At 39.8% G+C, this 15,807-nt stretch overlaps 2 protein-coding genes across 2 annotated transcripts in view; one reads left to right on the top strand and one right to left on the bottom strand.

The window, feature by feature from the left end:
• Positions 1–6,808, top strand: part of LOC124156153 (UDP-glucosyltransferase 2-like) — a 33,883-nt gene extending 27,075 nt beyond the window's left edge. The window contains exons 6-8 of the mRNA XM_046530510.1: positions 3,119–3,350; positions 5,162–5,381; positions 6,400–6,808. Coding sequence (XP_046386466.1) covers positions 3,119–3,350; positions 5,162–5,381; positions 6,400–6,700 — 753 coding nt within the window. The 3' untranslated portion in view covers positions 6,701–6,808. The remainder of the gene's footprint in view (positions 1–3,118; positions 3,351–5,161; positions 5,382–6,399) is intronic.
• Positions 6,809–9,273: 2,465 nt separating this feature from the next.
• Positions 9,274–15,495, bottom strand: LOC124155217 (octopamine receptor-like). Its single transcript, XM_046528932.1, has 2 exons — positions 14,321–15,495; positions 9,274–9,301 (listed from the first exon to the last, which is right to left on the bottom strand). Exons 1-2 carry the CDS (start codon positions 15,493–15,495, stop codon positions 9,274–9,276), a joined length of 1,203 nt encoding a protein of 400 aa, XP_046384888.1.
• Between the last annotated feature and the right edge of the window lie 312 nt (positions 15,496–15,807).

Here is a 15,807-nt window from a genome sequence, read left to right as displayed (position 1 = left end):
CCAACCTCGCTGCCGTGAATGACACCTGCCCTTTGCGAACAGGTCCCACTCCATGTTTTCAGGGAAGAGTTAGCTGGTAAGGTTTTCCAACTAAATTCCAACAGTGTTTTTCACGTGACACCATCACGTGGACTACCATTCGTCTGGCTCCTACCCTTCCACATAGTTGCCGTGAGTGGCCATTCCTGAGGTAATTTAGATTTATTCCTGTCAGTGTAGCTCTTGGGGTCATAGGAGCACGCAAGTAACGGAAAGGTTTTAGCCCATTGGAAAGGACGCTGTGTATACTGAAGGCTACATATGGAAATAGTATACGGACAGAGTAACCTTTAAAGGACATTAATTGTTTACTAATGGCAACACAGTAGCGGATACAGAAAAAAACTCTAGAGGGGGGCGTAAAAGATATCTTGACCAACCTTTACTTTTATCCTAAAAAAATAATCAAGTCACATGCAAAGTTTAAGAAAGTGTTATTTGAACTGATTATACGCACATGAAATACAAAGCCATCTTATGACATAAAAAAGTTAAAATTGTAGTCCTGCAATGTTTGGTTATGCGGGCGGCCAGGAAAGGGTTGGGGGGCGCGCCTCCCATATGCATCCGCCACTGAGATTACATATGGAAACAGTATATGAAAGGTATACGTATACCTCTCAGATACTGTTTCCATATGTAGCACATACGTATACAGTATATGAAAGGTATACAGATACCTTTCGTATACTGTATACGTATACGCTTCAGGATACTGTTTATGTATACCTAGAATCTAAAACATGTATACAGATTCTCAAGGAAACAGTATACACCTGGTATACTTACGGTATACGTATACCGTTACCAGTGTGCTGTCTGGGTCCAAATCTTGGCATTCAAAAAAATTAAGTTTCGCGTTATGACTCGAGGAATAAATTCCACTGAAAAATATCTTTTTTGTTTCATCGCCTCAGTAGATAAAAAAGCACGATTGAAATCACATTTCGAAGAGCATTTTTCTTTATGAAAAGAGGGACTTTTCATGGCAGGATTTTTTACATCTTAAGGCAGTTCATTGATTTTTTAAATTAATCTGGATTTCTTAATAACCCAGGCGGACGGCGTTCTTGGGTGTTCCGAACAGAAATGATAAAACACTCTCCAGTACCGTTATCAGCCTCCTTCATTTTTGCCAGGGCTGCCTGAAGCCAACCGGGGAAAATAAATTCACTGATGAATCAGTTTAAAGATATTAAATGAGACGACGTCTTTATCCAATGAAACCAGAAGGAGAATAAGAAGAGAGTAGCGGCTCGAGCCGATACCTTTACAAAGAATGAAGATACATGTACAAACGTAATTATTTGCTTTGCCAACCTCGCTGCCGTGAATGACACCTGCCCTTTGCGAACAGGTCCCACTCCATGTTTTCAGGGAAGAGTTAGCTGGTAAGGTTTTCCAACTAAATTCCAACAGTGTTTTTCACGTGACACCATCACGTGGACTACCATTCGTCTGGCTCCTACCCTTCCACATAGTTGCCGTGAGTGGCCATTCCTGAGGTAATTTAGATTTATTCCTGTCAGTGTAGCTCTTGGGGTCATAGGAGCACGCAAGTAACGGAAAGGTTTTAGCCCATTGGAAAGGACGCTGTGTATACTGAAGGCTACATATGGAAATAGTATACGGACAGAGTAACCTTTAAAGGACATTAATTGTTTACTAATGGCAACACAGTAGCGGATACAGAAAAAAACTCTAGAGGGGGGCGTAAAAGATATCTTGACCAACCTTTACTTTTATCCTAAAAAAATAATCAAGTCACATGCAAAGTTTAAGAAAGTGTTATTTGAACTGATTATACGCACATGAAATACAAAGCCATCTTATGACATAAAAAAGTTAAAATTGTAGTCCTGCAATGTTTGGTTATGCGGGCGGCCAGGAAAGGGTTGGGGGGCGCGCCTCCCATATGCATCCGCCACTGAGATTACATATGGAAACAGTATATGAAAGGTATACGTATACCTCTCAGATACTGTTTCCATATGTAGCACATACGTATACAGTATATGAAAGGTATACAGATACCTTTCGTATACTGTATACGTATACGCTTCAGGATACTGTTTATGTATACCTAGAATCTAAAACATGTATACAGATTCTCAAGGAAACAGTATACACCTGGTATACTTACGGTATACGTATACCGTTACCAGTGTGCTGTCTGGGTTATGCTTGAATCAGAGGCATAGCCAGGAATTTCATTCAGGGGGGTCCAAAACCAGGGGGAAATTTTTTAAAAAGTGGGTACTAAGTATAAGGTTTTAAACTAATTTCAACACTTTTTAATAATAGAAAAAATTTCATTTGTTAAAGAAATATTTTGTAAATTCATTATTTTTGAATATTTTGTTTTCTTTTATGAAGGAAAATAATTGTGTTTTTATATTTTGGTGCGACCTAGACCACCCGGGCTCAACCTTGACTACGCCACTGGCTTGAAGGTGTAAAGCACCCAGAAAACTGGAAATTAGCTAAATTGTTCCCTTATATATGTACTAAAGCCCAGCAAACAAATTCATCGAAACATTTTCTTAGGAAAATATAGCACTTTTTCCTTTGAAATGTAGATTGTTTTTGTAATCGATTTTATTTATGTAAGGGTTCCGTTAATTATTTTCGAAAAAAACATGTACACTGTATTCTATAATTTTTATCAAAAATGTTTTTCACGACACAAGAAAAATTAGGAAAAGGGTAAAAAAGTTGGTACTGCCAATTTCATGTCTTACCATACGTAGGTAAATAAGTAAATTACAGCCCAAAAGCTAAATCTAATAATTAATAAGTAGAGCAGCAAACACGACTTGAAAAAGAGTGAAAATTTTCCAAAAATGATGAGGGGTCAAGACAAACACTTATTATTTTTTCCAATCGTGTGCTATATATATGCATATGAAAAAGTTTGCACTTATAGCTTCTAACTTAGCTTAACTGAAATACTTCAGTTTTACTTTGAGAGAATAAATATTATTCATTATGTGTATAATTCAATATTTTCTCTATACTCTGCCTCTTCTCTTTACACATCAATTGATTTTTCACCTTTATGTATTGCCTTTTTTCGAAGGATATTCAATCATTCTTGGATGGAGCTGAGCAGGGGGCAATATTCTTCAGTCTTGGAAGTAACCTGCGTAGTGAAAATTTACCCAAGGAAAAACTGCAGATTATACTTGATACATTTGCGGCCCTGGGACCAAAGGTACGAGTGGTGTGGAAATTTGATCCAAAAGTACCCATCAAAGGGCTCCCATCAAATGTTCTTCTCAAGAAGTGGCTTCCTCAGGAGGATATACTTGGTGAGTTGGGTTACTGACAAAAAGTCTCTTTTTACTTTATAAGTTACGTTATTTACCTCGTTTGTACATTGATCCCTGATTTAGGAGTAACAGTACAGATGAAATATAAATATGTTAAATAATTCAAATAATCACTATCTGAATTTTTTATATCTTATTTATGTCTTACAAAAATAGGATCTCAAAAAGATAGGATCTCAAAAAATTAATGTCTCTTATGGAAGGTAAGCTTCGAACAAGCAAACTAGTAATACACAGTATAAAATATGTGGATGAGGTGACTGACTAACAAGGTCCTTTGCACCATAAGGAAGAATAGGGGGAAGTATAGAGAAACCCAGTGTCGGCATTGCCCTGCTGTGGTCTAAAGGTGCTAGTAAACTATGGCATAACGTCCCATTGGATGGACAGAGAACTGTACCAGATTTGCTCTCCATTAGGCATGTAGACTAGCTGGTCGCTTGCAGTTATTAATTTTTTTTCTATTTACGGGAAAATATGTTATCAGTTGCTAAGCCCTTTTAAAGACTCGCTAAATTTCACCGGAAGCCTTTAAATTCATGTCGGGATTAGCCGTGTAGCATGTGTAGTACGCTGTTCAGCCGCCTTTGGTGCTCCAACAGAAGCGACTTACATTGCCTGAGGATATTCGACGGCATTCCTTACCTATTCTTCCCTAACATCATACTCTTGCCTTAGATAAGCCCCTTAGCTTACGATAAGCTGCTTATCAATTTTTTCCGTAAGAAAACCATAATAAACGGTTAACTCTCTTACTGTGTGCTATCTGGGTATGTATGGATCGCGTAATCTCTGAAAAATCTCTGCCACCACTGGGATTTGAATGCAGACCCACAGGGTGGGAAGTGAACACTCTAATCACCACACTAACCAGAACCACACCATACTAATTAAGCCATATCACCAGTAATATTGCAGTTTACCAAGGGTTCATGCATGCTTTTATATTGAGATGGTTAAAAAAAGGGAAGTTGGGCTAAGAGGTTAAACCATCAGACAATACTCAGATAATACTTATGCGTATTACGCTGATTATGATTATGCTGAGAATGGATGAGAATTGGGATGGGGAATGAGAATTACTTAAGGCTTTTTGGTCTTTCAAATTCAACTTAAAACTATACCAAAATGATGAATTACTCATGTTTTAATTAAATTTATCCATTCATAAAAGAGTGTAGAAGTACAAATGTATACAATGCTTTCAAATTCATTATATTGAAAAAAAATGTTCCTCAAATATGCTTTTAAAAATTTCATTTCATTTATCATTTTTAGAGATGCTTGAAAATCGCAAATGCGATAAATGCGATATAGATGCGATGTGCGCAAATAACTGCGACATAGATGCGATGACTGGACTTTTATGATATTTTTATGCAAATTTGCCTTTTCGACGGCGAAATTCGTACATTTTGTGCCGAGCGCAGTTTAAATGCTCTGCCGACACTCACCACATAAAGCATGTGAGCGACTGGCCATCTGCTAGTTGGCTGGGACTCTAAGTGGCCGCAAACTGCAAGTGGGCGCGGACAAGCTACACCTCCACCACTATATGTCTTATTCCTTTATTTATTTTTGTTCTGCAACATAATTATTTAAAATACTCTGTATTTTGTCATAAAACTGTGTTTCACTAAATTTTATCGTCACCTACCTCATTATGAAAATAAAAAAATAGATGCTACAAAATGTGATAAACTTGTTATTGAAAGTGCGATAAAATAAAAATGAAAAAGCGATTTTCACGTATCTCTACTCATTTTGTATATGATAATTTCTATCAACAGGTCATCCCAAAATTTTGGCATTTGTGAGTCACTCAGGACTTTTGAGCACCCTAGAATCAATATACCATGGAAAACCAGTGGTGTCCATACCATTTTTTGTGGACCAGCTCACCAATATGCGAAGAATGGTGGAAATGAAAGTTGCAGAGTATGTCAATTTTGTAACTATAACCAAAGAGTCATTTACTGCAAAAGTTTTGAAGGTCATCAATGATCCCAGGTAAAGTTACACTTTCACTTTTATTGTAATCTCCTTGAGCCTTCCTTATTTTTACAAGAAGTTTACATGCAAGCATAGGCAGTCATGTATGACCCCAATATAGCATTCCATAATGATGGATAGGCTGATGAGATTTATCATAAGGATAATTAAAATTTATCCTGCAGTTACAAAACTGTATGTGAAGGGAAAGGGCCATATATTATTAAAATCTTGCTGGTAAAGGTTGCAGTTAATCATTCACAAATCTGTCACTCACTGCCATTCTACTCTAGACTTAGCTGTGTAAATATTTGCTTCTAACTTCTTCCTATTCAGTGGTTTCTTTTTTCGCACTTCCAGGAATTGCATCAATTTCTAACTTTTCCTCATGTGTTTTCTTGTTTGTCCTCAATATACTTTTTTTCATAATTTTAATTTTTTTCTGTGCTACCATGTGATCACTGATCCCATGAAAATACACTCCTAGTCAAACACTTAAGCATGCTGTACACTTCCCAAAGTGTCACTACAGTGGCAACAAGTATAACAGGCCATTTTACCCAGCCAAACTGTAGCCCTCCTAGCTAGCAACTGTTAATGGTACTAAAACACATAATTTTTATAATAAAATCCAGTAATGCAAAAATATCTTGGATATCAAAAATATTGTGTACCTCAAACTCCCCTTTCTCCGAGCCTATTTTTTTCTGTCACCAGTGGGTAAGTAACATTCCTAGTTTTACCCCTTAATTTTTTTAGAGCATATTACTATTAATTACAGCTCTTTGTACTTTCCTATTAATGGTATTTGTATTGAGTACTTCATTTTACATATTATGTTAAGGTAGCCAACTAAAATATAACCAAGCCTCCTAAATTCCAATGGTAAATGCTACCTCATGAATCTACCTTCCTATGCTATAGAAACTCCTGCATTTACTTCACTCACCAATTTTCAGGGCTGATTCATGGGATTTGTGAAACTACAATGTGCCAAATGAAGATTTTTATCAATATTTTCATACTCATTCCACAGCTATCGCCGCAACATGCAAACTCTCTCGAACATGTTAAGGGACCAGCCAGAGACTCCATTAGACCGTGCAGTTTTCTGGGTCGAGTTCACGCTGAGGCATGGTAAAGGAGGACGAGTGGAGGCCCTTCGTTATGCAGGCCTGGACCTTGCTTGGTATCAGTATTTTTCGTTGGATGTGCTGGCAGTATTCGCCGGGGTTATTATGTTTGCTGTTCTGGTAGTGGTGTTCGTGATACGTGCTCTTTGTAGGTGTTTTGTGAAACCTAGCCATGGGAAGGACTCATCCAAGAAAAGGCAATAGCAATGAACAGTGCCAGGGATAAATGTTTTACTCGCCATTTGCTTTTGAAATTTCAATGGTGCTATGGTCATTGTTATGTACTTTTAATAAAAAAATTTTCCCCTGTTATATTTAAGTTTGCTATCATTCACCGCTTATTATCTTCTCATCCAAATGGAACTTCTGGCATGCATTATCAACAATTTTTTATCTTAAACTGATGGCAGTGGTGGATTTATGGGGCATTTCCAATTTAGACTAGATAAAATGGTAATTTTGTATGGACCCCCACTACTGCTGCTAGGTTACCCCCAACTTAGACCACCCCTTGTCTTTATCCTTGAACCGCCACTGACTGATAGCCATGCTTCATTGTACCTCCGAATGTCAACATCGATAAATTTTGTCCTTTAGTTCCAAAGTCATTTGTAATGTATATTCACTTTATTGCAAAGTTTTGGCCAATTGCTGCAGAAAATATCTAAATATACCTATAAAGGAGGATGTCTGTTTGTCTTTCTGCTATGCATTTCCACACGGCTGCACGGATTGCATCCGAAGTTGATGCATAGGTGCATCTCATACTCCCGAGCCCCATAGTGCTACTTTTGGTTGCGTCCGACGTGTCCTTTGCACTGTATTCTCATTGCCAAGTGTTACATTACGTCATGCAGCTTCTGTGGTTGGTTATGATCCTGGGTAGGCACATTGCATTTGCATCCCTACTGTTCGGCTTTTGGTGGCATAAAGACAAAGGTTGCAGCTTGCCCTGCGTGCCAACCCTCCAAGTTTTCACCGAGTTTTTATCACATCAGTAAAACGGTACACGTGGGGATGTACATATTATTGAAATCGATAGTACTTGAGTCAGTGCATGGTGTATACTAGGGCAGATTCAGCGTTAAACGTGGGGGAAAGGGGGTCCATGACCAGGCTCTGGAGCAGGGCTGCCGACTTATAAAAAATATTGGGGGGCCCCAGGGTTGTCGACTTACAAAAAATATTGGGGGGGCCCAAACCAGGGATCTTGCCCCACAAAATTTAATAAGTGGTGAGTTTTAAGTTTTTTAAGCATTTTGGAAGAGTCAAATGATCAACATTGGAACCCTGATAACTTGAATCTCGGTATCTGCCCACTCCACGGAAAATCGACAAGCATAAAAATTTTTTTCCTCACACCCACACCCATAACGAATTTTTGAGGGAGTTCGGGCCCCCTCAGGCACAATGGAGTCGGCGCCACTGGGGGGCCCATATTGGTGTTTTTCCCTGGGAAATTTTATTAATTGTGAGGTTTTAAGTTTTTTAAGCATTTTAGAAGTCATGTAATCAACATTAGAACCCTGAAAACTCAACTCTCGATAACTCAACACCCCGGGGTGAATCGTCAAGCCTGACACTTCTTTTCATCCCCCCACATAACGAATTTTTGAGGGGGGGCTCGGGCCCCATAGAGTTGGTCGTCACTGGTCTGGAGAGAGGGGCGTTCTCCTGTGTAAAGTTTTTTAAATACCCATTTTTTAAACACATTTTGGAGCCAAAAATTTCGTTTTCACTCTTAAAAACAGATGAAATTGAACAGTCTAAGACATTTAAGGATACAAAACATTAAAACTAATAAAAATAATAAAGGTTAGCTAAAATTTGGGGGATCATGACCTCTGTTACCCCCTTGGATCCGCCGCTTCATATACTAAGGTAGTATGCTCAGATTCGGTCCTAGTCCCCTCAGTAACCTTGAGGCTTAGGGCTCACTGTCCCCCATAAATTCGCCCCTTTCCCTCCCTCTGGGGGACTGGCGTGAGTATGCTCATACCTTTCCCAGTTGAATGAGGCATTTTGTTCCTATGTACGGCCTATTTAACCTTGAAGCGGCAGTGTTCATTTCCGTATCCTTCATGGGAGCAGCAGTTGGAGCAGAAGGAACAGACTAAGGGAGTGCCGTGGGAGTTGGGTGAATTTCCCAACCTCTCGCCCATGCCATTACCACAAGAGCGACCAAGTAAAGAAGCAGCTTTCATTATCCCGGTGCGTCATTCTTCCGCGTGTAGTTTTATCAAGTTTTAAGTTATGAAAGTGAACTGCAGCGTAGTCATCGATAATTTTCATCGCTTCTGCTGGATGATAAGTCTAATATTGGTAATTTTGTCATTGCTCAAAATTATCAGATATTATTTTCGAGGGGCCGCTGCGTGCTGCTCTTCGTTTTAAAAGCTATCGCGTCCAAGGCTCGTGGCATTTTCAGAGGCAATTGCTGTGGCAAGTGGCAATATTTCACGCTGCGTAAGTCACATTACGGAGTTCCTTGTAGGCAATGGCGCAGCGAGGGAGGGAGGGTTTGGGGGATAACCCCCCCCCCTCCCCCCTCCGAGCTCGGAGAAATTTTTAAGTTTAATTCATTTTTCTTGATTGGATTAGTATTACCTATGAAATAGTGATAGGATTAATCAAATATCCCTCAGAAAGCCGAAAAAAACATTTATCTTAAAAATTTTCTGGAGGGCTCCCGTAAATCCAGCTTAACCGTGCGGGTATGTAGTACCCCCCACAACCCCAAGTATTAGTTGCGCCTAAACCCCCCCCAGCCTTAATTCTTACCTGCGCCCCTGCTTGGAGGTGCCTCTGTGAAAAAAAATTACAACGGGTGTCAGGAAGAGTCTTCGTTCTCATAATCTTCTCGCGAAGTGTTACTTCTATCGGACATCTAGCGGGAAAATACTTGGGCGTGGAACCTAGTTTTCCTCTAATCTTCTGGGAACAATGAATTAGTGACAAGATCGGATTGGTGTTCATCAGGTCAGCTGATTCCCTGGAGATAACGGTGAGTAGTAAATATTATTTGTATATTATGTGGGCTAAAAGAGTATCATGTTCGCGTGATCGAGCTTAGAAATTAATTTTGCATGTTCGATTACAGTTGATCGTGGTGGAAGGGTTTCCTTTTGTTTAGCGGAAAAAGAGGGGTCGGCGTAAACGCACAGATAAGCTGGTTTACGTTCGATCTCTCAAGTTGAGAGGACACATAGTTTCCCTCTCGTTTGAAACTTATTATATTGTCTTGAAATTTCCAGTGTATACGGACTAGATCTTTGTAAACATCTCGCTGTATCTCAAATTTTCAAAATTATATCCAACATGAGAGACGACTGCGGCAAGATCTTTAAATTTGAGGTAGGGGTAAGTTTGCAAACGGTCTTTTACATACACCAGTGGGGTATCCTGGAGGCGGCACAAGGGGTACGTGCCCCCATCCCGTACCAATTAATTGTAGTAGAAAAATATTAACTTTAAAAAAAATTTACTACTCCACCAATATTAGGAAATTTATGTGCCAGAATAGTATAAAATGTGGAAATGCGATGTATCTAGAGATAAATAGAGACATATTCCCCAGAGGAGGGTTCCAACTTCATGAGACCTCATATCACACCCTCAACATTTTGTCCTGGCCAAGGATGGCAAGTGAAACGAAACGAAAATGTTTCAAAGGGAAACGAAAATACGAGGCCCAGGTTTAGTTTCGTTCCCGCACGAAATTAAAATCACCAAGGAGTTTAGTTTCTACCCGGGACGAAACTTTACTACCGGGAATGAAACTAAATTAATGGAAACTCCCCTGCTCATGGTTAAGTTTCGATTCCAGATATTGAGTGGAAGTGGATAAGAGAGAATATTTTCAGCCCATTACCTTTGACTTTCGTGTAGAATGGTTAAAGCAATGAGCTTAAAAATCAAATGGCCAGTTTGCGTTCACCGTTCTCCTGTTAGTGGTAAAAATATAGGTTCTCCTTGCATCTAATGGCGGTAGGCAGAACCTCTACTTCATTCAACCATACTTAGTACTTGGTGTGTGGGTCGAAACTAAACCGTTCAAAGGTGAAGTACGTGGTCTCTCTGGCGCGAAACATTATCAGCGTTTCGCTTCGTCCCAGAGTTTTACTTTAGTTTCGACCCGAAGTAGTTTTGACTCCGATTTCGTTTCGACCGTGAGTTTAGCTCCCTGGGTTTAAATCCATATCATTTCTACATTTCGCTCCCGGGAACGAAACTATTCAATTTTTTTGGTTCTGACTTTCGCTTAGTTTCTGTTGCCATCCCTGGTCCTAGCTACGCCCCTGATGTGCATCCTGAATATTTTAAAATGACAGCGTAAGATTTAAATGAGGAACTCTTCGCGAAAAGAAAGACTGGTTGAGCATCAGTGGTGCGTTTTCTTGAGAAATGTTTGCCCCCTCAAAATGAGAGTAAACGTGCACAATTGCACGTACGGTGGCTGTGCGATAACTTTAAAGACTGACCCAGCAGTGAAACACCAAACGATTGTGCTATTGAGGTAATTGGAAATGAAATGCTTTACATACGCTACTGTAAATATAGTTTATTGGAATTCTGACACCTCTCCCTCTTCCACATCATTAAACATAATGGGAACAAATTTCCGATTGAAATAAATAACAAGTCAAAAACCTCTATTATTGGAATTAGCCATTCAAACCCATCAGATATCATGTGGTATAGGATTTGGCCATTTTAATCTTGATCGAAAGCTCAGCAGTCGGCAAAAGTTCTTGCTTATTTTTACCATTGGGTTCTTACCATTGGTGCCCTAATTTGTGTTCTCTTTTCCGCCATCTCGTAGTGGATTTGGCCCAATGGATTAAGAAAGCTCGTGTCCTACACATAAAAATTTCACATCCAGGAATATATCTTTATTTGAATATAATATATTCAGAGCTGGGCAGCATTTCAAATACGAGTATTTTTAAATAAGTATTTCAAATGCATTTGTAATTTGCACTTGGTGTTTCAAGTACACGGCCAGAATGTACCTTGTATTTTGTATTTCAAATACAGATTTATGGTATTTTCCCATTATAAAATTAAAAACACTTTTAAAAAATACATTTGAAGTAGCTTTGATAACACTTCTGTAACTTCAGGGATTACTTCGTTTCCGTTAGAATCGCTTTCTTCATGCTTGCAAATATCCATGACGCGCCAAGGCAGGTTATATTTTTTTAAGATCTCATAGTTTCCATGCAAACGTATTTTGTATTTTTAAAGGTATTTGAAATAATATTTTGTAGTCTGTTTTTTAAAATACCCAAGTCAAAGGTATGATGTATTTTGCATTTAAAATACATTTGGAGCGGTAGTTAGTATTTTTAAATTCGAATACTCCTCGGAACGTATTTTTCCCAGCCCTGAATATGTTTCATTATCATTTTGGCATGCGTATGATATGCAGTTCAATCGTTTCTAATTATTTGCGTACAAACCTCATTACCGGAAGCCCTTGAGCCCAGCCTATAGTATTCTCGCGTGGGTTAAAATTATAAATGGGCCATTTTAGCATGTAATTATATCATTTTTTCCTTATTCAAGGAATATACGCGTTTTAGCCAGCGACGGACCTTCGCGGTGTCACCCGCAAGAGGACACAAAGTGGAAAAATTCCAAGGGCAAATGATTGCTTCGCCATGGAGTTTTTGCAATTTTTTCCTTGTTAAAATACTTTGTGTTCTCAGGCATAAGTGAATTCACATTATTATGTCCTACGGTTATTTAGTAATTCATTTTTATAATCAGGGCAATACTTAACGTTCACCATGTAAATGAAAAAGTACTAGTGTTGTTGAACTTCATCTTTTTCATTCAAATTTACTCTTTATCCTCGATAATGAGTTAGGATTAGTTTACATGATTAGTGACAAATTAGAGAGCGTAGGTAGAGAACCTTAACTATTGTTAAACATAGCCCATAAAAAGTAATTAATTGCAATTTATTATTTTAATAACTTAAAAATATTAAAATGCACAGGGGTTGCAAGAAAATATTGTGAGATGACGTGTAAGCCCGAATTCCTAGGCTTAAATTATCGCACTTAAGTTTTAAGGCATGAGAAAATCTGTGGAGAAACTTTCATTTGTAGGTATGCCAGTACTCTCCAGAAGTTTTACTTCTTGGATTTACAACCCGACGTCATCAATAGGGTAGTTTCCTTGATCAAAGAAAACGAAAGGCATTGATTGCGATTCGTTACCCACCATTAGTGTATTCATAATATACTAATTATTTCGTTTTATAAATCCCAGTTTAGACGAATGTTAATGGTCTATTTTAACCTCATGTGAAAAAGGCCAGATTGGAGCCCAAAAACGATGCCACTCCACGAGACGTCACAGGGACCTAGATGCTATACGATTTTTACATCGTCTGAGATAACCATGAGGCACAGAGCTCGGGGAAACATCTCTTAATACTCACCAATTAAAATTGCCTATGGTCGGAAAGTTTCCCTCGTTTGATAGGATAATCCTTATTTAATCCAAGCACTACCTGCTATGAGCCTGAATCGTAGCGGCTCTCAAGGCCTCGCATCAAAGTGGCATCACACAGTGGCAACCGAAACCAGAATGACATCACACGGGCTTTACCCAGCATTAAACTTAGCCGTCGCGTTTTCGCGCGCTTGTAAATTTTCACTTTTCATTTAACCGTGAATAATAGATATCGTCATTTAAAAATCTAAAAGCGTGAAATACGTAAAAATCTTTCGATTTGACCCTATTGCATCACCTACCAGTGGGTGCATATCTGTGGCGAGACATGGTACTAACGCCAGTCCTAGAAAAGACGCAGTCTGATTGGCTATGCGTCAAGCGGTAAGGATGGGATTTGACTATATATTTTACAACTTACTTCCAATTTTGAATAGATATTTGGCACCCGCACGTGTTGAAGGCTTGTGTAAGTTTTACTTCCATTTATATTATGGGTTGCGTTTCCGCCATCATAGATCTCCGGTTCACTTAGGGACGCAAGCACTCTTGTCCCAAAACGATGGAAAAGCTGGTGAAGGAGAAACCACAGGTTTGAGCTTATAAGAAAAAGTGCATTCGGTAAATTAACAATTTATTCATTGTTCTCATATATCATGTGATTTACATTGTTGTACTTAGATTGATTCCAAATTTGATCGCTGAAAGTGCCACTTTGCAAGCTGCAATCTATTGTATGAACATGCAAGCTTTTACGTAGTTGCATGGCGTTTTACTTTCCATTTAGCCATTTATTCTCTTAAGCAAAAGCCGATACTATTTGAAGTTTGATCTGATACCATTTTCAGGTAAGATTAAAACTCTCGGGTTCTCACACAAAAATTTACGATGCGAAAAAGACATATAAAGACATATTATTTTTTCGCCACGTATCTCCTGGCCTCGCACATCGTGCGTATTGTAAACAGCATAATAATGCAAAAAAAAGATACTGTGAAAAGGTCAATGTTTGTTAAACGTTTTTTCTATTTAGGCAATGGTAATGCATAGTTATTCATGTTCATAGGTATAAGTTTGAGGCTGGAGTCGTATGCTTTATGGTACAGGAAATTAAAATTATTATTGTTAAGCTACAAAAATTCGTGATTCTACAGTCGGAGAGAATTTTTAAATGCTCTTCTAAAGTCCTTGTTGAAAGCTGTGTATATAAATGGATTGATGGTTGCATTCGCATATGCTAGCCATGTAATAATGCTTCTAACCCGATGTGAGGGGCGTTGGCAGTTTATGCAGAGTAACAATACAGCATGCATGAGCATAAATGGTAGCCAACACAAAACAAAGGAGCTCATGACAAACCCAAGAGTCCTTGCCAGTTTCCTCTCCTTTAATCGGGACATTTTCATCTTCCTCGCATTGAATTCTTCAACTGTCGGCTCACAAGGAGACGGTTGAAGGCTCACAGGCAACGTGCCCACCACCGACGATGAAGCGGGCACCGAAGTATCGCCGCGCTCTCTGCCCTGTGAACCCATATCATGATCCTTTGGAGACCCTGACTCTGAGCTCTCTTTCACGGCAGACTCCCCCGTCTCGACGTCTGTTGCATCCCCTGCCCTCATTCTGGCTTGCCTCCATTTTCGTACTGCGGTATGCTCGCAGCCTGGAAAACCCCAGCAAGCACACTGTACCTTCCGTTTTAGAAACCAGTCCCTCAAGCGACAGGTAGATGGCTCATAGCCGTTCTGGTAACGTATTTCCGTGACATATTCACTCCCTCCTTCTGCTATCGAACCCAATTCGACTTCCTCCGGCTCATGTCGGTTCAAGATATCCATAGTATTCGTGGCTGAAGTGATTCCTGCGCTATGCGCCGTCCGGAGCCTCGACCTTCGCCGAAACGTGATGAAGAGTCGGCCATATGAAATCGTCATAATGATCAGGATCAGGTAGAATAGGAAGCTGATCACGATAAAGGGGGTGCTACTGTACGAGCTGAACTTACAGACGGCTTCGTTCTCTTCGGACGAGTTAACGAGCAGAATGAACGATGCCAGAGCTCCGCTCAGCAGCCAGATCATCACGATGACTGCCATAATGCGACCGGTCGTTCGAATCCCTGTATACATCATGTGGTGCTTGATGGCAAGGTAACGGTCCACAGCGATGACGCAGAGGTGCCCCAACGAAGCCGAGCAGCAGAGTACGTTGAGTCCTATAAATGCATGACAAAATCTCTGTCCGAGAGGCCACATTCCCAACATGCTGTCGATCGCTCTGATTGGAAGCACCAAAACCGCCATTGTGATGTCCACCACGGCAAGGGAAGCTATAAAGAAGTTCGGAGGGATATGGAGCGGCTTGTGCATGAAGACGGACAGTACGACCAGCACGTTTCCCGCGGCAGTTAGCGATGTGATGGCGTAGAGGATAAAGCCAGTGATGGCCGTCTCCAACGTGGGAACTGGTAATGCGAGGAGTTTTGCTTGATGAATCGGGATGCTGAAGTTTTCCGTTCCTTCTTTAGGATCCATCGTACTCCAAAGACCTGATGGTGAGAGAGGACCGAATAAAAGTCAATATTATGCTACTTATTATTCCAGTTTTTCGAAAAGGTGAATAAAAGAAAGAGCCTTTTATTTTTTCTGATTTGTTCATTGCGTTCTGGAATATTAGCAGTGATACATATACCAGTGTTGCTTCCGGCATTCCCACGGCATTGCACAATTGAGTGGTCGATATTATCCATGGGCGTACCCAGCGAGGGGCAGGAGGGGGCAGTTGCCCCCCCTCCCCCCACAGAAGCAAAAATCGCAAATGTCTTTAAGGAAAGGAGTATTTTTTTC

The sequence above is a fragment of the Ischnura elegans genome, chromosome 3 (assembly GCF_921293095.1).
Source record: "Ischnura elegans chromosome 3, ioIscEleg1.1, whole genome shotgun sequence".
In the NCBI taxonomy this organism is placed as follows: Eukaryota; Metazoa; Arthropoda; class Insecta; order Odonata; family Coenagrionidae; genus Ischnura; species Ischnura elegans.
Note: the sequence above shows the minus strand (reverse complement) of the source record. Positions and strands in the feature narration are given on the sequence as shown.